Source organism: Lasioglossum baleicum, chromosome 8 (genome assembly GCF_051020765.1).
Source record: "Lasioglossum baleicum chromosome 8, iyLasBale1, whole genome shotgun sequence".
Classification (NCBI taxonomy): domain Eukaryota; kingdom Metazoa; phylum Arthropoda; class Insecta; order Hymenoptera; family Halictidae; genus Lasioglossum; species Lasioglossum baleicum.
Genome location: NC_134936.1, coordinates 1,544,358 through 1,569,702, shown reverse-complemented (window position 1 = coordinate 1,569,702; position 25,345 = coordinate 1,544,358). Strand labels below are relative to the sequence as shown.

Sequence of the window (25,345 nt, the reverse complement as noted above, 5' to 3'; positions counted from 1 at the left end):
CTTTACTGTTTCTCGTAATTTACGTATATGTACATTAGGGTGGACCTTATTTTTCGACCATGAAATTTTTTGGCCCCGTAAACCAGAATTGTAACAAATGTTGAGAAAATTATCTGAAAAAATTTTGGGGCAGATTAGATCATGGGAAAATGAGGCGCAGCAAATTTGAAAATTTGGAATTTTTTAAATCTTGACATAAATAGACGTTATGATATATCGTTGAATTTGTCTTTTTTCTCTCTAAGAATCCATATATAGCATAAACAGTTGTTGATAGAAAAAACATCCGTGACCTTGAAAACTTGAAATAATGGCTTTGAAAAAATTTTTTTCTCTGATACTATATCCACCTCCTTATATACTACAACTTTTGTTTGAAGAGCTTTTTCATATATACATGACTGACAGAGATACGGAAGCATACAACTGCGCATATAGCTATTTTCATATCTACACATGCTGCCGAATAATGCAAATTACGCTTCGTAAACGAAAAAATAGGACTTTTGAGGCAGATAGCGCCTTAGATCGATGTTTTATCTGGCGTTTTTTTTTTACTAGTGAAAAACCCCGTGTTTGTATTATCGAGAAATGAGTAAATGAATATCTTGCAATCCTGGAAGTCTCTCTACTCCCTTATATATATATATATATGTATATATAAATAAATTCATTAATACGCTCCAATCTACAAAAGAAAAACAGTTATAATATCGGAAAAAGAAGTTATTATGAATAATAAGTAGTCTGACTGAAACATAGACTGAAGGTGGTCAATGATACCGCTGAACGGGGCGTTAAACTAATGGAGGATCATAATAAAATTTTATATAGAAACACAGAGGAGAAATAATACATACTATACAAACTGTGTGATGGAATATCGACAGCAGTATCCTGACGCCACAAAACAGATTTGTCAAAGGATTTTTAAATATTTTTTAATATAGAGAGAAACACCTGATCAATCCCTGCATGATTAATTGCTTTTTTAAGAGGCATTGAAGACTGCTTATTGACTGAGAGTTATTAAATTTTTCATTTTTCTCAGAGTCAGTAAGTTCTTTATTTTTCTCGGAGTTATTCAATTTTTCATTTTCCTCAGTGTCGTCAAGTTTTTTCATATAGTCCAGTCGGCAGGTCGAAAAAAAGGCGTCTACCTGGAAAGTATTCCGAACTTAATGAAATTTTGACACGTCATTTAGGGGTACTCTGGGGTGTCGAATCTCAGTTTTCGACCTCGAGGACCCCGTGCTAACTTGGGGAGGGGGAAAAACCACGATTTTTATTACCTTGTTTTGGTTTTTCGCCTATTACTCAAAAACTGTGGGTCCTCAGAACTTTTGTTTTTCATTTTTGGAAAGAGCATTAAATTTCCTTCAAATTTCTCTGGTCAATCTTTTTTTTTGACCCAACAGGCACCGATAGACAGGCGTTCAAAATTAGGAAATGTTTCTCAAAATGACATTTTGAGCCACGCATTGTGACATTTAGCAGGAAATTGCAAGTTTTTGGCTCATAACTTTAGTTTTTCAACATATCTATATATAATCTTCATACTACGGATACCCCTTACATTTTCACTATTAACTGGGGAGGATAGCACAATTTATTTACTTCAACCGAGTGGATTCAAGCCTTTTTATATTTTTGTTGGTGTTATGTTTAATAGCAATATAGATATTAATAATAAAAAAAAACATCCCCGATCGGACCCCGCCGTCGTTTTTTTCAGTTTTTGAGTAATAGGCGAAAAATCAAAACAAGGTAATAAGAATCGTGGTTTTTTCTCCCAAGTTAGCACAGGGTCCTCGAGGTTGAAAACTCAGATTCGACACCCCAGAGTACCCCTAAATGACGTGTCAAAATTTCATTAAGTTGGGAATACTTTCCAGGTAAAAGTACCTGGCGACTAGACTATACGCGCTGTCGTAAAAAAAGTTCTGGTATGTTGATAGTCTAAAAATATGATCACAATGCTATTTTTCAATTTCTCTAAAAAACCTGCATTTGTCGAATTTTTGCGTGTTTTTCACTTTGTGTAATTAACATTTTGAACCAAAAAATCGGGAAAAAATCTCAAATATCAATTTCAATTAAATGCAATTATATGATTAAATTAATGCAAGTAAATGGGGAAAATTGACCGAAAATTGAATGGCACAACGGCTGTTTAAATAATTCGAAGGACTACCTCGTCCGGCTGGGCCCTTCATTCCAAATTGTAATATTCCAATATTCCAATATCATTTTAAATATATTCAAGTACTATTTAAAACTATTAATGAGTTTTAACAACAAAATATTTTAAATAGAAAACTAAATTTTGACATATAAGATAAGATTCTAGCAAGCTTGCTATAAATGTCGAAAACTCGAGTCTGGCCAGAGACATTCAATTTTCAGGAAACACTATTCTATGATGACGAACGGAGAAAAGGGAAGTGAAGCACGGGGGCCTCGGTCGCCGTGGACTGGAGTGAAACATTGTAACATGATACGGGTCGGGTCGGGTATATCGGTGTGAGACTACTAATCAAACATAGGATTTTCCTTAACATATTTGGTGAATTTTGTTTCTTTTTATGAAAATGGTACCAAAATTATATAATTCCGATGATATTTGCTTATGCAATGAGCGACGGTACGCAAGTTTCCGACACAAAGAAGGACAGCGTCGGGAAAAAAAGAGACGCGGAGAGTCCTCATTCTTTTAAGATTTCGACTTCGACTTCGTCTGCTAGCTCTTCGCCTCGTCGCACAATGTACTCATAAATGAATCATGTTTCAGGAAGTGCTTCAGTTCAGAATGAAATAAAATAATGTTACACGCACTTTTTAAATAGCGTCATATATGGTGCAAGAAATATTCGTATAGAGTCAAATAGAATTATTTTTTTAGATATCTTCGTACGAAATATTGCCTCTAAATAACATTGTATGGATAGGAGCCGTCGAAAATTAGTTAATACTTTTATCTTGTTACTACCTCTGCTTTAATAATTGCAGTCAATAATGCTATCGAGCATTACAAGTATGGGATAAATAAGTAAAAAAATTAATTTTCTGTTTCCTACTAAGGATCTTAATAAGAACGATTGAATTTTGTCATTACATAACATAACAGAATATTTTTTAAGAATCATTATTTTATATATAACGCAATAATGTTCAAATTACTATTTAAATTGCAATATACATTTGTAGAATATTACGTAGTAATTACTTTCATTTTTCCTTCATCTATAAACTATCGATTATATTGTAAACAATTATTATAATGGTGATAATAACGGAAATAAGAATACAATAAGAGAATTATACATATACATATAGTATTATAAGGCAATTACAGAATGGGTAATGTCAGCATTCTACTATATCATTCTTCTTCCACTTGACGAATATCTCGTCGATTGTGGAACTTTTACCGCTGTGGTATATCAGATCACTGTAACTTTCACGTTATCCCCGCGCCACCGACGAGATACTATTAAAGACTGCCAGCCCCTGTGTTATTCCGCGGGACCAGTAAGTGGGCGCGAGTGGGCGCGGGGATAACGTGAAAGGTACAGTGATCTGATATACCACATCGCTAAAAGTTCTAAATAGTGTTAAAATAGTGCCAAAACATCGTCTGAAATATGGCGGAGAATGTAACATTTAATAATAATCGATATGGTTTCGTAATAATTCGCATTCACACCGATGCATCGCGACGAGAATCTCCTCAGTGGTCTTCTTTACCGACAAAATGCCGTCGTTGGCCTTCTGTTTCTCTGGATGGAGCTAAAATATATCCTAGAGGGCGTAAGAAATACCGAAAAATTCGAGTCCCGCCAACTCCCATAAGGCTGGCAGTCTTTAATAGTATCTGGTCAGTGCCCGCGCCCACTCGCGCCCACTTACCGGTCCCGCTGAATAACACAGGGGCTGGCAGTCTTTAACAGTATCTCGTCGGTGGTGTAGCGCGCGGGCGCGTTGCTAACACGATACATACAGTGTCTTCTGCACCGACGAAATGCCGTCGGTGGCCTCCTGTTTCTCACTCCAGTCAGAATATATCCTAGAGGGCGTAAGAGAACACCGAAAAATTTTAGGCTCGCCAACTCCCGTAAGGCTGGCAGTCTTTAATAGTATCTCGTCGGTGATTCTTGTCCGGACTAAGTGTCGAGACGGGAGCTGATCCAGGCTAAGCACTAGTGTAGGGGGCAGCACTATAATGGGCACGGCTAAAACCCGGGCGTGAGCACTCTCATATACTCTCTGCTCATATACTCTCTGCTACGATGTACGACGTACGATCGTACGATAAACAGTTGCGAGGTTAGGTTGTATTGTGGCAGACGCCAATTCCAATCATAACACGTGGACTCCAATTTCCAATACAGAAATACAGTTGAATACATTTAGGAGAGTTCCAGATAAGTATTAAAGTCATACAATTCAAGGTAATATTTCCAACAATGCATTTAAAGTAGTTTCATCGCAGAAACGATTGAATTTGTAGTAGTATTTTATGTTATTTACTATTAATAATTCTGTTTGTTTAGTAAAATTTTAATCACGTAAAATAATTAAGATATGTTTATATACTGTTTGTATCATTTAAAGGGAGTATTCATAACATTTTATACTTACAGTATTAATTGAGAATGATCCACATCAGGATAGAAACGTTGAGTTTCTGAATTAATTTGCAAAATTGCTTGTGTTTATCACTGATCGAACCTGTGCGCCGATACCATCACACATTTATTATCAAAATTACGATCGAAAAACATATTGAATTTTTATACTTACAGGGTTTGTAAGTATAGAACAAAATACAATGGCAAAGTCACTTCGCAGTAAATGGAGAAGAAAGTGTAGAGCGGTTAAAAGGGAACGTTACGGAGCAAAAGAATTAGATAGACTAAAAAAAACTTTAGGCATTACCAAAAATGGTTCACAGGATACTGAAATGAAAGATATATCAGAGATTGCAACTGGTAAGGAATGCAAAGTATATTTTCTCATTTTATTTTTTTTTATTGTGTATAACTTTATCAATGTATCTGGTCTTTTTATAGTCGTTGATGCAAAGTCATTAATAGATGATGCAAAGTCATTAAACGATACAGAGAAAGGTGGTGCGGATGATACGATGGATGTGGATAAGGATAGTAAGGTATATAACAAAAGAACAATGCGTGACCAACATGGAAATTATCCAGTATGGTTGAACAGGAGAAAAATTGCCAAGCTAAAGAAAGGCAGAGCGAAATCAGAGAAAGGTCGTGCAAAGACAAAGAAAAGGCTAACTAGGAGACAAAAGAAAGCAAAGAAACAAAAGTAACTTTTATACAAAATTACTATCATTAATTGACGCCTTTTTACTTGACTTCACATGTAATAGTATAAAAATATATGTTATCGTAATAAATCGAAATCCTTACATGTTACTTTAAAAATATGTTGATAAGAATGAACCAAATCCTTTCGCTGATTCATCATGAAACTTGTTCTGTGATAGATTTAATATAACGGTATAAAAGTTACAAATATGGCAGTGATATCCTTTCTTACAAACAGTTTTATACAAAAATATTAAATTTGCGCGCAACATTTCAGATTTTTTCATATTTACGTTTGTTACGGCAATATTAAAAATGTAACGTGCGACTGTTCATTGGTATCGCAGTTCTGCAACGTAGTCTCAGACGAGTTTCCAATTCCATAACTCGATTTGTCAAATGCTGCATTTTCCTTGTTTCCAACTCGTATTCCCGTAATTTAGTTCTCATCTCGTATATTTCATGCTGCATCAATTGCTGGAAACACAGTTATATTTCTGAATTAATACAGGGTGAGTCCGAAGAAACAGAACACCTAAATATCTCCGTTACTTTTCGTTGTATGTACAAAAAAGCTTCTTAGGACAAAGTTATACTGTTTGTAGGGCCACATGTAAACGGTGTAAGGGAAAAAATTTTCAAGGTAATTTTTTTTACAAGATTTCCAGGTCATCGATATTTTTTTAGATGGAATGAGGTATTTTTTTATTACATCAATCGATGCAGCTGGACATTCGTTATAAAAAAGTACTAACCTATGTACAGTAATTCTTCCATCGAAGTCCTGGGTCGCCTGTACTACATATGTATGTCGAAAAGTTGGTAGTTTACGAGATATTTCGATTTAAATAACTCTAAAACACTATTACTGTCGTACTAAGATGTTACACAAGTAAGTAAACGCTAACATCAATTTCAATTTCAATGTCAATTTTTCAATTTCAATATCAACTCTTCAACTTCATTTTCAACTTCAATTTTTCAATTTCAACTCTTCCATTTCAAATTCAATTTCTATTCTTCCATTTTAACTTCAATTTCTATTCTTCCATTTCAACTTCAATTTCTACTCTTCCATTTCAACTTCAATTTTTCAAATTCATTTCTTTAATATCAACTTCAATTTCAATATCAACCCTTCAACTTCAATTTCAACTCGTCAATTTTAACTCTTCAATTTCAATTTTTCAATTTCAATTTTTCAATTTCAATGTCAATTTTTCAATTTCAACTCTTCAATTTCAATTTCAATTTTTCAATTTCAACGTCAATTTTTCAATTTCAACTCTTCAATTTCAATTTCAATTTTTCAATTTCAACGTCAATTTTTCAATTTCAACTTCAATTTTTCAATTTCAACTCTTCAATTTCAATATCAACTCTTCAACTTCATTTTCGATTTCAATTTTTCCATTTCAACTTTAATTTCAACTTCAATTTTAACTCTTCCATTTCACTTTGAATTTCAACTCTTCTATTTCAACTTCAATTTCCACACTTCCATTTTGAAAACGCTCCATTGAAAAACGGAAATTGAAAAATTGAAGTTGAATGGTTGATATTGAAAGTGAAGTTGAAATTGAAAAATTGACGTCGAAATTGAAGAGTTGAAATTAACGAAATGAAATTGAAAAATTGAAGTTGAAAATGAAGTTGAAGAGTTGATATTGAAATTGAAGTTGAAATGGAAGAGTTGAAATTAAAGTTGAAACTGAAAAATTGAAGTTGAAAATGAAGTTGAAGAGTTTGTTACGGATGACGAACAGGTGTTCGATATCATCTCTGGCAGGAACCGTCCTAGATAAACGAACAGAGCTACCCTAGATAAATCTACATAACTGTTTAGGTTAGTTTAGGGCCCAAACGTACGCACGACCAACTGGTCGTTGACAAAATACGAATCTTCACTTGAAGGGTACTGACAAGTACCACCCGTCATTGCAGGGCTATATAAGCCCTTACATTTCTACTCTCGTGGGCTAGTACTGTCGTAATCACGAATAGTGTCGCGACGTGCTGCATCTCGGAAGTCAACTACCAGTGAGATCGGACGTTCGTTCCTTTTGAATCAAAGTTTAACCGTACAGATTCCGCGAGTTCGGTCTAAAATCTGTTAGGCAGTGACAAGGTTGCTCCGAGTCCCCCGCATTGCCAGTGCGTCAACACCGTGCGTCTTAACTTAGGTAATATCACCTTTCAATTTCTTTCCTATTCTAAATTCAGTTCATTCGCGACACAAACACACTTGTAGAACGAAACTCTATAGTAAGAATATATTTGTCTTCTTTGATAATTAACTCAAATTCATTAAACCCATAACACTGTCCAACAAATTTCAACTTTTTTTGTGATTTCAATATACTGTTGGGTCCTTCTTATAGAGTTTTTTGCGCTGATTCCGAATCTGGTTTTAATTTTTTTCCTATACGTCCAATTTTTGAAAATCATGGCTTTGAAAAAAAAACATATTTTTCAACTTTAAACAAATATTGTGATGTTATTATAAAAGGTATTGAATTGTTGTTTACAGCAAACGATTCTGTAGACTTTCCCGAATACAGTGATATCCAATATTAATACATTATGATTGTTTAAACATGTTTAAACAATGATTAAAGACGGAGATGCACCACTTTTGCACCAATTTTTGCGGATATTTTCGAATTTATCTCAAAAAATAAGGGTCCAGCGGAAAATTGAACTATACCACGCGAAAGAGCAGACTTTTATCTTGAGAAACCCCCCTGTGAAGTTTGCATGGTCGACGTTTTTACCGAACCAGAAAGCAAAATATCTTCGCCCGACATGCGTTGACGCCAGTGGTGCTCTTCCACTAGCGCGGTCGTTCGTCGGGATATGGCGCGGCGCGCTGCGGTGAAACGGCGCGTGGCTATAAGCGCGCAATTATGTCAGCTTACTTAAATGTAATATTTTATTAAATGTGTTATACTATTGTTATTTATTATTTATTAGTATATTTATTCTGTATAAATTATTTTATGTATTTTTTAATGTTAGTCTCTCGTCTATAGTATATTTAATACAAAAAATACCTTTTGTAACAAAAAAATAATTTATTCACACACTACACTATTACACTATTTACAATGCTAATATATATGTGTACACTATTCAGATATAATACGCTACTAAAATACATATATTATATACAGAACAACTAAAATACTATAAATAACTATAAATGTTTTTTATGAAGTTTTATACGTAGCAATGCAGATTTGAAATGCTTGACACGACTGATTTCAACAAACACAAAGCCGAAACTGAACTCTGGCATCAGTTTTCTTAAGAACCAACACGATATTTTGAAATAAATGACGGTCTACGGACAACGGAATACATACAATGTAAGGAAAGTCTGCAATGCGGTGACTGAAAAATTTTATTTTCAGTAATTGTCGTCTTATCTATGTATTGTAATTATAGTGCCAATGAACACTCGAGATTCTTCCGAGTAAAATAAGTCCAAACACAATATAAACGGGACTATTTTTATTTACTTAAATATATAATTAAAATAGTTTGCTCCATATTAAATCGATATAGTGTATTATATCTGAATAGTGTACACATATATATTAGCATTGTAAATAGTGTAATAGTGTAGTGTGTGAATAAATTATTTTTTTGTTACAAAAGGTATTTTTTGTATTAAATATACTATAAACGAGAGACTAACATTAAAAAATACAAAAATAATTTATACAGAATAAATATACTAATAAATAATAAATAACAATAATATAACATTTAATAAAATATTACATTTAAGTAAGCTGACATAATTGCGCGCTTATAGCCACGCGCCGTTTCACCGCAGCGCGCCGCGCCGTATCCCGACGAACGACCCCGCTAGTGGAAGAGCAGCACTGGCGTCAACGCATGTCTGGCGAAGATATTTTTCTTTCTGGTTCGGTAAAAACGTCGACCATGCAAACTTCACGGGGGGGTTTCTCAAGATAAAAGTCTGCTCTTTCGCGTGGTATAGTTCAATTTTTCGCTGGACCCTTATTTTTTGAGATAAATTCGAAAATATCCGCAAAAATTGGTGCAAAAGTGGTGCATCTCCGTCTTTAATCATTCTTTAAACATGTTTAAACAATCATAATGTATTAATATTGGATATCACTGTATTCGGGAAAGTCTACAGAATCTTTTGCTGTAAACAACAATTCAATATCTTTTATAATAACATCGCAATATTTGTTTAAAGTTGAAAAATATGTCTTGTTTTAAAACTCCATTTTCTCAAAAACTGGACGTATAGGAAAAAAATTAAAACCAGATTCGGAATCAGCGCAAAAAACTCTATAGGAAGGACCCAACAGTATATTGAAATCAAATTTGGTGTTGGACAGTGTAATTATCGTCCAATATCCTAACCAAGTAATTGAACGTCCCCACATGATACAATCTTACCGCTCGGATTGTATCAATTAAATTATACTAGTTACGAGGCTTACTAATTATCCTAGCAATTCCCTGATTAACCATCAGGTTCTTTCGCGACATTCCCATTGTCCGAACAGAGATTTATCCAACCTAGCGGCTCCCCAGTTTTGCATTGGGTTCGTCCGCATCCCAACAGCTCCCTGATTTCGCATCAGGTTCGTCTGTGCTATTATACAACCTCCTAGCAGCTCCCCGGTTTTGCATCGGGTTCGTCTGCGTTTGACTCCATTCCTAGAGGCTCCCTGACTTCACGTCAGGTTCGTCCTCGCTATCAATAATCCTAGCGGCTCCCCAATTTCGCATTGGGTTCGTCCGCGTTCCTTAACTAACAAATTTATATCATATTCCTAGGGTAATAACCCTTCGCTGGCCACTCGTGCTGCTCGCGGCCCTGGCTCGTAACAAGTTGATATTGAAATTGATGTTGAAATTGACGAAATGAAATTGAAAAATTGGAGTTGAAATTGAAGTTGAAATTAAAGTTGAAATTGAAAAATTGAAGCTGAAAATGAAGTTGAAGTGTTGATATTGAAATTGAAAAATTGACATTGATATTGAAATTGATGTTAGCGTTTGCTTACTTGTGTAACGTCTTACAATTAGTACGACAGTAATGGTGTTTTAGAGTTATTTAAATTGAAATATCTCGTGAAGTACTAACTTTTCGACATACATAGGTTAGTACTTTTTTATAACGAATGTCCAGTTGCATCGATTGATACCTCAAAATACCTCATTCCATTAAAAAAATATCGATGACCTTGAAATCTCATTAAAAAATGACCTCGAAAATTTTTTCCCTTACACCGTTACATGTGGCCCTTCAAACAGTGTAACTTTGCCCTAAGAAGTTTTTTTGTACAACGAAAAGTAACGTAGATATTTAGGTGTTCTGTTTCTTCGGACTCAACCTATATAAATCTCCTATCATGGGGGTGATGAGGTTCTTTGAAGCAATTTAAATGTGTTGAGTACTTACTACATTTTCTACAGTTCTTTTCATCTCATTAATGTTCTCCATGACAGACGCAACCTTAGCACTCATTTCAGTGGTTTCAGTGTCCTTTTTTTTCCCTTTTGCGAATAACTAAGAAACAAAAATGATGTTTCGTATATTTAGTCCATTTTAATTGCGAAGATAAAATTCCTTATATTTATAACAATTAGGCATGAACTAGTAACTAAGCATGCTCTACCTTGGAAATCATAATTTCATCCCAAAATGCTGTAGTATCGGGTCGAAACGAAAGTTCGTAGCGTTTTTATTATACATATTTTATATTCAATAACATTTTTCATCCTATTCTATTTCTTTTTGCCATTTTTATAAATTTAGAAACGAATTTATTTAATTTGAAAACGCTACGCACTATCGTTCCAACCCCATATCAACAGTGGTATAAGGAACTCAATTGCCTGTTCAGAAGATAACTTTTATTAATCTTAATGTGATTTTGAATTAAAATTGTAAATGTTTGGTAGCATCACATATTTACGAATTTAACATTGTAAAATTGCACTGTCCAACACCAATTTTATGGTTCGATAAAATTAATAGGTCATTATTATACTAGACGTTATCCTCCGTTACTTTTGGAGAAATTTCATTTAAGAAAGAAATTCTATTTTCTGTTTGAAGAATTACCTATTATTTCGGAATCGTAGAACGATTGGAGAAATATTACCCTATAAATATTTACACATATTTAAATACTGTTTAGAGAGAGATAGATAGAGCAAAACGCCTTTATGTGGTAATTTCCATGGACACTTATCAAGTTATTTTAAAAATTGCGTGTCTTAGGTAAACTTTAACTAAACTACACGATAGAGCAGACTAGTGTTCCTGATTTCTCAACATTTTTCATTTCTCGAGAAATGAGAAATAAGACTATATTTCTCGAGAATTCTCGAGAATTTTTAATGAAATAAAAAAATATTGGAGAACTTATGATATTTGGATTATCGTTGAAATTATTGATCGAAACCGCAAAATACATTAACTCGATGTTTATTCCTGTCCAATATGTACATTAGGGTGGACCTAAGCTATACTTGGAGAAAGATTTTTATCGAGATACAATGCACGCAACTATCCAGTATTGTTCCTTTAGGTGAGAACAAAATTTGTGCAAAGTTTGAGATCGATCGGATAAAAGGATGACGTGGCGAACTTAAATTGAAAATTTTGAAAATTGTGAAATTCACCTTAACTATGGAACATGGCACATCGTTGGATTTGTCTTTTTTTCTGAATAGCAATATAGAATAATTATATGACCTCCTTTAAATAAAGATAACGATGACCTTGAAATTTCGAAATATGATATCCAAAAAATTTTTCTATTTTGCCATTATATTCACCTTATTGAACAGTGCAAATTTCTCCTCTGACATTTTTTCGTATAATCACAAGTAACAGAGATATTTAAATACCTACATTAAAATGTAGCATATTTTGACTGATGGCAGGATATAGTCGGTGTACAAAGTATTCGTACATCTTTTAAAAACGAATAAATTTTTCAAAATTGGTCTCAGCAGCTTGAGTTTTTTTGAGACATTAGAAGGGTTAGTTTATTAGCTAATGTGTAAAAATAATTTTTTTTTGTAATTGTTATTGGTCGCAATGACGAAGGGAACAGTAAAGACCACGATTTTTAAATTTTTTATCTGTGCCTGAAATGAAAATTTAATATATGTATTTTGTAAATCTAAGTAAGTTATACATATATATATATATATATATATATATATATATATATATATATATGTATATATATATGTGTGTGTGTGTGTATACAAAGTTTCATTGAAATTGGTTGACGCATAAAGAAGCTATGGGCATTATAAGATGTAAAAATCTTTGAATTTACGGTTTGCGGGCGGTAGTCAACCCTCTGGTTGTAACTAGAAGGGACTAGAATCTTACTAGAAAAATGGGTCGAAACATGGGTTTACGCGCTTCGGTTGTTTGACTATATTTGAGCAGATTTTGGGCTGGGTGAGGGCTCATTCTAAAGAGGAAGGTTAGATGCAGTGCGCTCTTCTCGTGATTTTAACGAGATTATGTTTATATCTAATAATATGAGGGCCCAAAGTAGAGTAAAAATCTGGGAAAAAACCCGCAGATTTCAATGCATTTTTCTCTCTCTAAAAGACTTTTTGACTGCTATGATGACCAGAGCGCACTGGGATGAACCTTCCTCTTTAGAATGAGCCCTCACCCAGCCTAAAATTTGCTCAAATAAAGACAAAAAATGTCCGGGCGCAGACCCATTTTTTCGACCCAAAATCTAGTAAGATTCTAGTAAATAGCAAATAACTTGTCGCAACGAGTTCATGGGGTACTCAATCGAATCGGCAGAATCTCTGCTTCAATCTGACGTTCGGATCATGGTATTACGATCATTTCTCGCCGAGATATAGCGAGTTAAAGGAAAAATGGAAATTGTGCATTTTTTAAGCATACTTTCAGATAGCCTGGTATATTGAAATGTTAATGAAATTGAAAAAACAAAAGGAGCGCCTTGAAGAGAAAGAAACGCTCTTTCTATTGCTTTTTTACACAAGATTCTACGATCATTTTTTCGCTTTCTGGAGCCAGTTAAAGTTAAAAATACTCACATTTACTTCAATGTTGAATAACTCGAATAAAAAAAACCGCACAATATTCAACAACCACAAAATTTACACAGGAAAGATAGCCCTTCCCAATGATATTAACGCGATTTATCAAAAGAATTTGTTTCTCTCCGTGTGATGTTCCAAAGTTGCAGAAAATTTTTGTTAACCGTCAATGTTGTCTTCATCTCGCTATAACTCTGAAAAAACCAACATAGCAACAATTTGAAACAGAGCATCTGAAACTAGAGGTTTCAGGCTTTTAAACCATTGTTTAACGATATCGATACGGCAATTTTTGACGGAGTTATGATCACGTAAAGTGGGAGCAATTTTTCGGGTTCGCACAAGTGATCCCTTAATTCTTTTGAGGAGTGTATATGAAAAACCTGCACGGAAACGGAATTAGTCCCAACGAAATCAATCACCTCAACATTCTGCAAAACCAAGCTTACATTGTCGTAAAGTTCTTCTCTGTGTGTGGTGGGATTATAAAGGAATTTTATATTTTGAGCTTGTACCAAGCGGTGATATCATTAATTCAGACAAATATTGAACTCGGTTAGAAAAATTGAAGGAAGCACTTGCCACAAAACGTCTAGGTTTAATGAATAGAACCAACGTTATCTTTCATCACGACAACGCTAGACCGCATGTCGCAAAAAGCGTTACAAAGAAATGATGTGGATTTAATTGGGAAATTTTACCATATTCCCCAGATTTTGCCCCATCTGATTAATTACCATCTGGTCAGAGCATTACAACACTTTTTAGTGGATAAAATGTTTGAAAATATTAACATCCTTACGAAATAGCTTGTAAAAATATTTTGAAGAGAAACCAGAGAATTTTTATCGGAACGGAATAATGGCTTTACCAAAAAAATGGAAAGAAGTCATACAACGAGAGGACGATTACGTTTTTTTTTTTCATGAAACTTAAAGGTATGATAGCAAAATTAACATACATATATGCAACCGCACGAAAAACGGAACGAACTTATGGGATGACCTAATACATACATAGAATGTACGACAAAATTGGTTTGCTAAAAACCATTAGTTTTCTTTAAACATTAGTGAAACATGTTTAAATATTTATTATTAGATAAAACAATATATACTATTGCATTCGGGAGAATCCGTAAAATCGTTCTATGCAAGAAACGTCTATGTATACGTTGTGCTGACAAGTAAAAAATTTTCCCAAATAGAAAATCAGCCTTCTGAAATATTAAAGAATATTAAGACGAAAAGAAATGAAAAATGTCACATAGTATTTTCAACTTATTAAAATTATTAAAGGGAGACATGAATTTTTACTTTGCTTCTGTTTCCTGCAACTAATGCAGACAACTTTTATTTTAATACAAAGATCCGCGATGATTTTAGTCTTGAGACCCGTGTTCAACGCATAAAAATTCATAAGATTGTTTATTGGTATGCAAAAGGGAAACCAGAATTTGGTGAACAATGAATAACGGTGTTGTTATTCAGCCTATAATTTATATTCGAGCGTGAAGTAACTGGTGATGGAACAAATCTTGAAATTCCCCATTATCCACATTCCTAAAAGAATTTGAAAGAGGAAGGCGTATCTTTACGAATCAAATAACGCATACAGAACGCCCCATTGTCCAGCATACCTTTTCGAGTTTCGTGAGCCTTTTTAGGATAATCTCGTAGTCTTGATCGAGGTCACCGTCAGCCACCTCGTTCTCCGTATCTGTAAACGGAACTACATATTTTGTTCGAACCAATTTTTCGTATACCAAATAGTTTACATGTAACTTAGAGGGCACACTTAGCTAAATCACCCGGTATACAGCACTGGATTTCTTAAGGGGGTAGACTCGTTTTTCCAGGATTGCAAGGGTGCGGAACGCGCGTTCTTATTTCTTGATAATACATAGATGGAGTTTTTCAGTAGTCGAAACCGTTACATAAAAGATCGATCTAGGTCGCGATCGCTCTCAAAAGTCCTATTTTTTCGTTTACGAGGCATACTTTGCGTTATTCGGACTCATACAGTGTTACGGATGACGAACAGGTGTTCAATATCATCTCTGGCAGGAACCGTCCTAGATAAACGAACAGAGCTACCCTAGATAAATCTACATAACTGTTTAGGTTAGTTTAGGGCCCAAACGTACGCACGACCAACTGGTCGTTGACAAAATACGAATGTTCACTTGAAGGGTACTGACAAGTACCACCCGTCATTGCAGGGCTATATAAGCCCTTACATTTCTACTCTCGTGGGCTAGTACTGTCGTAATCACGAATAGTGTCGCGTCGTGCTGCATCTCGGAAGTCAACTACCAGTGAGATCGGACGTTCGTTCCTTTTGAATCAAAGTTTAACCGTACAGATTCCGCGAGTTCGGTGTAAAATCTGTTAGGCGGTGATAAGGTTGCTCCGAGTCCCCCGCATTGCCAGTGCGTCAACACCGTGCATCTTATTGTTAGTTTAGGTAATATCACCTTTCAATTTCTTTCTATTCTAAATTCAATCCATTCGCGACACAAACACACTTGTAACACGAATTCTATAGTAAGAATATATTTGTGTTTTTTGATAATTAACTCAAATTTATTAAACCCATAATTATTGTCCAATATCCTAATCAAGTAATTGAACGTCCCCACATGATACAATCCTACCGCTCGGATTGTATCAATTAAATTATACTAGTTACGAGGCTTACTAATTATCCTAGCGATTCCCTAATTAAGCATCAGGTTCTTTTGCGACATTTCAATTGTCCAAACAGAGATTTATCCAACCTAGCGGCTCCCCGGTTTCGCATTGGGTTCGTCCGCATCCTAATAGCTCCTGATTTCGCATCAGGTTCGTCTGTGCTATTATACAACCTCCTAGCAGCTCCCCGATTTTGCATCGGGTTCGTCTGCGTTTGACTCCATTCCTAGAGGCTCCCTGACTTCGCGTCAGGTTCGTCCTCGCTGTCTATAATCATAGCGGCTCCCCAATTTCGCATTAGGTTCGTCCGCGTTCCTTAACTAACAAATTGATATCATATTCTTAGGGTAACAACCCTTCGCCGGCCACTCGTGTTGCTCGCGGCCCTGGCTCGTAACAACAGCTGCGCATGTAACTATTTTCCTAAAGCTGCGACAGCTAAGTACGTGTTTCCGAATAATGAAATTACACCTGTAAACGTAAAAATAGGACTTTTGAGGGCGATTACAGCCTGGATTGATCTTTAATCTGGCGTTTTTGACTGCTGAAAAACTCCATCTATGTATTATCGAGAAATGAGAACGCCCATTCCGCACCCTTACAATCCTGGATAAACGAGTCTACCATCTTAAGACGTTTTCGCGTTTCGAAATATACAGGGGTGAGTCTCGTAACATGACGATCTTAAATAACTCGTACGTTATTTGTTGTACAAATACTGGGCATTCTATTTAAAATATTGAAGGTGACCTTTATATCTTGATAAAAAATCGAAGTAACAAAAATCAGATTGCAGCACTGTATGTCCCCCTAGGAATCATGCAATATTTGCTTGAACATTTTATTTGTTTGAGATTGTCACGTTACGAGACTCACCCTGTATGTACCACTAGGGTGGCTCTTATTTCTTTTTGCCAAAAATTTTTGTCAAAATTTGTTTGAAGACATCCCCCAGAGTTGTTCCAAATAATTTTAAAAAATCTGTGCGAAGTTTGAGCTCGATCGGATAACGGGAGAACGTGCCCTAAATGTGTGTGTGGATTAAACATTAAAATAATTAATTTAATGCTCATAATATCGGTTTTCCCGAATATCTTCTGAACTATTTACCGCGTCGAAAAATATGTTAAACAAAACCTGTAGATCTGGACAGGCTGTGTCTTTTATGTCGTATTACTTTTTTTCGTAAAACAAACGGTTTTCGAAAAAATGGAGAAAAACGTCGGACCAAAATCCAAAAATTTTTTCTGAAATTTGAAAATTGAAGTGTGACTTTCTGTTGTTAAATGAGTTTAATTATTTTCTATCAGTAAAGCGAAAAATGTGTTTTTTTTTAACTTGCGAAACTTATTTTTAATTGCAGATTTTTCTGCCAGAGATTCTATGTATACAGTATACATATACAGATAGGAGCATACGACCAAATGACTTCAATTTCTCTGTAAGTCTAGAATAATTAGTTTAGTAAATGACGTTTGAAAAATATGTTGAAAACATGCATTTGGTCGGAATTGTGAAAAATAATAGTAAAAATTGATTTTTACAACTTTTTTAGCTGGGTCAATAACGAAAATTTAAAAGATGTGTTTGGTCAACTCGTATAAATTATTTACGTTCTGAAAATTTCATTGAAATTGGTTAATTGGTTTACGAGTCATAAACGATTAAAAGTGATAAAAATGACAATTTTTCAAGATTTCGGCCTCTTTTTGTCGTTTATAACTCATAAATCAATTAACCAATTTCAATGAAATTTGTTAATTATCACCATTATCACTTTGAAAATATTAATAAAGCTTGTTAAATTTTGCAACATTTACATGAGATCGCCTCCTTAAAAAAAGTTTTTCACGTCGTTTTGAAAATATATGTATTTTTTCGAATTATGTCACTTTCGTTGCAAGTGTGCATTGTACCGAAAAACGACACCGAAATAGAAAAATCATATCTTCAAACCATGTGGAGAACTCGATGGATGCTTCATCGTCGTTATTTCATGGAAATCTTCCTCTAGGTCCCGCGCCTCGAATGCGATGTCGTCAGTATCTGGAAAAAGTACACATTTTTCCAGGCCAGGATTAAAAACACCTACCCGTCGATTTGTTTCAGCAGAAATTTATTTTCAAGAGAAAATCCGATATATCGTACAAGAAGAGGAACCATACTTAAAATTCAGTCAATATCACAGTCAAAAGCCACACGAGTACACTATAAGGAATGCAAGAATATTTAGCTCTGTACATACTTTTTACAGGGTGACAAGAAATAACGGAGTTAAACATTTCTTATTATAATTCTGTCAAATCGACAAATTTTGAAAAACCAAATGATAACAACCATAACATATAGACCTTTAGTATTCATATATTTAAGAAGTTTCGAAGTGGCCACCCTTTGAGCCGATTTAGAGACTCAAACGTGTTTTGAAATTTTCGGCTATAGGCCGCAGCTCTTCTGGCGTCATTCGGTCCCACTCCCAGCGCAGAGATTTTTTCAGCGACTCGAAACTTTTATGGGGCTGAGCACATTCCTCAGATCTGATGAAACCTGGAAAATGGGATTTGCTACGGTTTTCGTGGATCAAGGGGTAAAAATCAACCAAGAAGTGTATCAACGGGACATTCTCGAAGCCGTCGTACTTCTGTGGGCCCAACAGCACCTCGGCGATCCGGAATGGACGTTACAGCAGGATTCCGCGCCGGCCCACAGGGCGAAAACGACTCAGGAGTGGTGCAAAGCCCATTTTCCAGGTTTCATCACATCTGTGGAATGGCCGCCATACTCACCGAATCTCAACCCGATGGACTACAGCGTGTGGTCGATTTTGGAGGCCAGGGCCTGTGCTCGGCCCCATAAAAATTTGGAGTCATTGAAAAAATCTCTGTACCGGGAGTGGGACCGAATGACGCCAGAAGAGCTGCGGCCCATTGCCGAAAATTTAAATACACGTTTGAGCCTCTGTATCGGCGCAAAGGGTGGCCATTTCGAAACTTCTTAAATATATGAATACTAAAGGTCCATGTTATGGTTGTTATTATTTGGTTTTTCAAAATTCGTCAATTTGACAGAATTATAATAAGAAATGATTAACTCCGTTATTTCTTGTCACCCTGTAATCAATGATTACAAACAATCAGATCGTATGATCCATTTTTAAAATTCTGCGGGGTGCTCAAGGTACCCCATTTTATCTTATCGAGAATCTTACTTTACTGAGACTGAAATCGCCGCCATCGCGCGACAAATCTTGCACCATATGAGCAGCTTTGAATTACAGTATTCCGTGACGCCATTAGCCACTTTTCAGGCAACTTTGACGCACATACTGTTTTATTTAGGGAATTGAACGACTATCAATTTCGACTCACCGTTCTTTCGACAAGACTGGCCGTCTTTCTGAAGTTGGAAACCTGGCTTGCAATGGCACTCGTAGCTGCCTGGTAGGTTTCTGCAGAGTTGGTCGCAGGGCTTCTCTCTCACGCACTCGTCGATGTCTGAAACGTTGGGTGGACAAGTTATGTTAATTCATTGGAAATTAATTACACAAATGTCGCAGCTCTGACTGATCCATCGCGAAATCCTACGGTTTCCGGACACCGATGTTGTGCAAACAGAAGTCAACTCGGTTTCCGTTGAACCAGTGAATTTCTCGAGGCAGACTCGAGGATTTCAATGAATAAATTATGGAGATTTAAATTAGTTATTGGGTTGGTGTCTTGTTGAGCAAAAGGTGTATAGAGGGTGGGGATCGCATTTATCGTTCGAAGCAACTCGTTTCTCCATTTACGCAGAAGATATTAAGAAAAGCATTAAAACTTACACGTGGTTAATAAGATTAAAGTTTAATTGCTATGTACTGGCCGCAGACAAACACTCGGCATAAGCGAAAAATCAAATTTTTCTAAACATATTTACTGCTTGCTATTTTTGTACAGTTAAATACATAGGAGGTTCTACGCAACTGTAAAAATCCATATATCACTGGATCACTCATATTATTTATATTATACATACACTACCGGCCAAAAGTTTGGAATCACGGCAGGGCCGGTCTTCTCTATAAAGGGGCCTGGGTGCAAGAAACCATTTGGGGCCCCATATTTTTTGTAAAGTAAAAAACAATTTACAACACGAACATACAGGGTGAGTCCGAAGAAACAGAACACCTAAATATCTCCGTTACTTTTCGTTGTACAAAAAAACTTCTTAGGACAAAGTTACACTGTTTGAAGCGCCACATGTAACGGTGTAAGGAAATAAATTTTCAAGGTCATTTTTTTACAAGATCTCCAGGTCGTTGATATTTTTTTAAATGGAACGAGGTATTTTTTAATACATCAATCGATGCAGCTGGACATTCGTTATAAAAAAGTACTAACCTATGTATGTCGAAAAGTTAGTACTTCACGAGATATTTCAATTTAAATAACTCTAAAACTCCATTACTGTACGAGTACTAAAACGTTAGCGTTTACTTGCTAGAGTAAATTGAAGAGTTGAAATTGAAATTGAATAATTGATGTTGAAAATGAAATTGAAGATTTGAAATGAATGAATTGAAATTGAAAAATTGAAGTCGAAATTGAAAAATTGACGTTGAAATTGAAGTTGAAGGTTTGATATTGAAATTGAAGTTGAAATTGAAAAATTGAAGTTGAAATGAAAGAGTAGAAATTAAAGTTGACATGGAAGAGTTGAAATTGAAGTTGAAATGGGAGAGTTAACGTTGAAGTTGAAATTACAGTTGAAATGGAAAAATTGAAATTGAAAATGAAGTTGAAGAGTTGATATTGAAATTGAAGTTGAAATTGAAAAATTAAAGTTGAAATTGAACAATTGACGTTGTAATTGAAAAATTGAAATTGAAGAGTTGAAATTGACGAGTTCAAGTTAAAATTGAAGTGGAAGGGTTGATATTGAAATTGTAGTTCATATTAATGAAATGAAATTGAAAAATTGGAGTTGAAATGGAAGAGTTGAAATTGAAGTTGAAATTAAAGTTGAAATTGAAAAATTGAAGCTGAAAATGAAGTTGAAATGTTGATATTGAAATTGAAGTTGAAATTGAAAAATTGACATTGATATTGAAATTGATGTTAGCGTTTGCTTACTTGTGTAACGTCTTACAATTAGTACGACAGTAATGGTGTTTTAGGGTTATTTAAATTGAAATATCTCGTGAAGTACTAACTTTTCGACATACATAGGTTAATACTTTTTTATAACGAATGTCCAGTTGCATCGATTGATACCTCAAAATACCTCATTCCATTAAAAAATATCGATGACCTTGAAATCTCATTAAAAAATGACCTCGAAAATTTTTTCCCTTACAACGTTACATGTGGCCCTTTAAACAGTGTAACTTTGCCCTAAGAAGTTTTTTTGTACAACGAAAAGTAACGTAGATATTTAGGTGTTCTGTTTCTTCGGACTCACCCTGTATATTAGTAATGCATGTTTATTTAATGCGTGATTTTGTTTTTGCTAATACATTAATTACTTCAGAAAAGTTATCGTGTTGGGGCCCTCTCAATCGCGGGGCCCCGGTGCATAGCATCCCCGCCGCACCCCCCAGGTGGCCGGCCCTGAATCACGGCGTAAATTCAGAGAAACAGATGAATGTTTATAAGAAGAACCGAATGCCTTTAGAACAACCAAGGAAGATTAACTTGTCAAAAAACTTACAAGCAGTATGTTTTACATTTTATGTTATCTTTTTTTTTTGTCAAGGAATAGCGTATTTTTTTCAAATTGCTCTTTCATTAAAAAACCGCCTTTATTTTTAATAACTGCCTGACATATTCAGGGCATCCTGGCAATTCCCTAGTAGCACAAAAATATTGGATAAATATGTTTTTCAAATATTGGAAAAATATTTTTTAAGCCACATTTTTTCATATGGGAAAAATATTGGATTTGAATATTGTATACATATACAAGAAATGTAAATTGAATGTTTAGAAAATATAAGCTAAATATTCAGTGGATATAAATTATATATTTCAAAAATATAAAGTAAATATTTAAAAAATGTGAAACCAATATTTAAATAACATTCAATTAAATCTTTAAATTTAAGAAAAATTTATAACAAAAATTAGAAACTATATATAATACCACTTTCTGTGCACTGCTTGAGGGAATATTCAACTCTGTCTTCGAAAGGAGCTTATTAAAATCCAGAAAATGCAGTTGGCGGGATTCGAACTCGGGACTACCGTTTACGTGATGATCAAAAGTACACGTAGGATATACAATCAAATGGACTACATATTTGGTATTTGGTATTCGCTATTTGCAATAGTATTTTACTCAGCCCCGGTATTAAACTCTAAACTCACACGTCAGCATAGATTATATTACGCTCGTAATTAGAACGTCCGCAACGGATAATAAAACTGCTCATAAATCTATCTAAAGCAGTTCACCGATGGACATCACAATACGCCGAGTCGCTAGTCGGTTCGGTATTCGTGCAATGCTATCGAACCGCATATCGGACTGCGTTGAGTTAATTATGCCTACAGATCCCGGATAGTAGGACGTGCTCTTGTTCTGAATATATCGATCGTCAATGTTTTACGATTTCAGTGAGCACCACCTGTTCATTCGTGGATTAACTTCAAGCACTGTTGCAAGCGTGTCGAAGTTAAGGGAGTAGACATTTTTTCCAGGATTGCAAGGGTGTGGGATTCGCGTTTTCATTTCTCGATAATACAAAAATGGGGGTTTTCAGTAGTCAAAAACGCTAGATAAAAGATCGATCTAGTTTACGAGGCGTAATTTGCATTATTCGGAAGCATACAACTAGTCCAGTCAACGAAAAGTTGTAGTGGGAAATGGAAGGAACACAATTTTTAACTTTGGGTCTGTGTTGGGACTAGTTAGGAGGTAAACATACTAAAAGTCCCCACTCCTAGGAGGTGGGCGGGGTGCAGGGGGCACGTAGAAGGTTCCCTTTTCAGTTTTCCGCATATATCTCGGAAACTATGCGTCCTGGCGATAAGACCATTCCATACAAAATTAAAGCTGACGAAATGTGCCACAAGATAGATTGGATTCAGTTTTTCGCTATCTCGCATAGTTTCCGAGATATCCGCGTTCGAAGTTCACTAATTGTGCTGAAGAGTGAGCTAGTCACGTAAGGCAAAAATTTCTTTTTCACAATTAGTGAAGTTTGAGCGCGGATATCTTGGAAACTATGCGTCCTAGCAATAAGACCATTCCATACAAAATTATAGCTGACAAAATGTGCCACAAGATTAATTCGATTCAGTTTTTCGCTATCTCGCATAGTTTCCGAGATATCCGCGCTCAAAGTTCACTTTGGTATTATTTGTCCGAGTTAGTGTTCTTGATTCAATTTCAATTTCAACACTTCAATTTCAACTTCAATTTCAACACTCCAATTTCAACTTCACTTTTTCAATTTCCACTTCCATTTTGCAGTTTCAACATCAATTTCTCAATTTCAACTTCAATTTCAACATCAATTTTTCAATTGCAACTTCAATTTTACAATTTCAACATCAATTTCTCAATTTCAACTTCAATTTTTCAGTTTGAACATCAATTTCTCAATTACAACTTCAATTTTTCAAGTTCATGTTACGGATGACGAACAGGTGTTCAATATCATCTCTGGCAGGAACCGTCCTAGATAAACGAACAGAGCTACCCTAGATAAATCTACATAACTGTTTAGGTTAGTTTAGGGCCCAAACGTACGCACGACCAACTGGTCGTTGACAAAATACGAATGTTCACTTGAGGGGTACTGACAAGTACCACCCGTCATTGCAGGGCTATATGTATAAGCCCTTACATTTCTACTCTCGTGGGCTAGTACTGTCGTAATCACGAATAGTGTCGCGTCGTGCTGCATCTCGGAAGTCAACTACCAGTGAGATCGGACGTTCGTTCCTTTTTAATCAAAGTTTAACCGTACAGATTCCGCGAGTTCGGTGTAAAATCTGTTAGGCGGTGATAAGGTTGCTCCGAGTCCCCCGCATTGCCAGTGCGTCAACACCGTGCATCTTATTGTTAGTTTAGGTAATATCACCTTTCAATTTCTTTCTATTCTAAATTCAATCCATTCGCGACACAAACACACTTGTAACACGAATTCTATAGTAAGAATATATTTGTGTTTTTTGATAATTAACTCAAATTTATTAAATCCATAATTATTGTCCAATATCCTAATCAAGTAATTGAACGTCCCCACATGATACAATCCTACCGCTCGGATTGTATCAATTAAATTATACTAGTTACGAGGCTTACTAATTATCCTAGCGATTCCCTGATTAAGCATCAGATTCTTTTGCGACATTTCAATTGTCCAAACAGAGATTTATCCAACCTAGCGGCTCCCCAGTTTCGCATTGGGTTCGTCCGCATCCTAACAGCTCCCTGATTTCGCATCAGGTTCGGATGTGCTATTATACAACCTCCTAGCAGCTCCCCGGTTTTGCATCGGGTTCGTCTGCGTTTGACTCCATTCCTAGAGGCTCCCTGACTTCGCGGCAGGTTCGTCCTCGCTGTCTATAATCCTAGCGGCTCCCCAATTTCGCATTGGGTTCGTCCGCGTTCCTTAACTAACAAATTGATATCATATTCCTAGGGTAACAACCCTTCGCCGGCCACTCGTGCTGCTCGCGGCCCTGGCTCGTAACATTCAACTTCAATTTTCCAATGTCAACCTCAATTTTTCGATTTTATCTTCAATTTCGAAACTTCATTTTCGATTTCAATTTCAACTTTAATTTTTCAATTTCAACTTCACTTTCAACTTCAATTTTTCATTGTCAATATCAATTTTTCAATTTTGATTTTTTTCGTGTTTCTCATTTTATACAACCATAGTTTGCAACGGAAAAATCTGGAAATGATACCTAATATGTGGCTTGGTATCCGAAATGTGTCAGATTTTTTTCAGAATTTTTAATTATCAATAAATAGGGAAAATGGGCCAAAAACTAGCATTTCGATTTTTCTCAGTAACTACCCTTACAGATGAGTTATGGGGCTGAAACTTGTCAAAGAGGAGTCTTTTTGGGTAAGCTATCGAATGGTTCAAGCTCGATTAATTTCCCGCCAGGGGCGAATTTCACGCGGCTATTTTCTTTTTCATAATTAGTGAACTTTGAGCGCGGATATCTCGGAAACTATGCGAGATAGCGAAAAACTGAATCCAATCAATCTTGT

The 25,345-nt window shown here is 35.4% G+C and overlaps 2 protein-coding genes across 3 annotated transcripts in view; one reads left to right on the top strand and one right to left on the bottom strand.

Moving 5' to 3' along the window:
- The first annotated feature begins 3,987 nt into the window (after positions 1-3,987).
- LOC143211252 (protein LLP homolog) lies at positions 3,988-5,437 on the top strand. Of its 2 annotated transcripts, none has more exons than XM_076428740.1 (3): positions 3,988-4,451; positions 4,644-4,991; positions 5,073-5,437. In XM_076428740.1, the coding sequence occupies exons 2-3, from the start codon at positions 4,832-4,834 to the stop codon at positions 5,336-5,338; spliced, it is 426 nt and encodes a 141-aa protein (XP_076284855.1). In that variant the 5' UTR covers positions 3,988-4,451; positions 4,644-4,831; the 3' UTR covers positions 5,339-5,437. The 2 variants fall into 2 exon arrangements, with proteins under 2 accessions (XP_076284855.1, XP_076284854.1); XM_076428739.1 differs by having other exon boundaries at positions 4,003-4,451; positions 4,806-4,991.
- Positions 5,222-25,345, bottom strand: part of Slow (epidermal growth factor-like protein slowdown) — a 117,634-nt gene continuing 97,510 nt past the window's right edge. The window contains exons 5-9 of the mRNA XM_076428732.1: positions 19,501-19,626; positions 18,089-18,178; positions 15,079-15,158; positions 10,789-10,896; positions 5,222-5,813 (exon numbers count right to left, since the gene is read on the bottom strand). Coding sequence (XP_076284847.1) covers positions 5,646-5,813; positions 10,789-10,896; positions 15,079-15,158; positions 18,089-18,178; positions 19,501-19,626 — 572 coding nt within the window. The 3' untranslated portion in view covers positions 5,222-5,645. The remainder of the gene's footprint in view (positions 5,814-10,788; positions 10,897-15,078; positions 15,159-18,088; positions 18,179-19,500; positions 19,627-25,345) is intronic.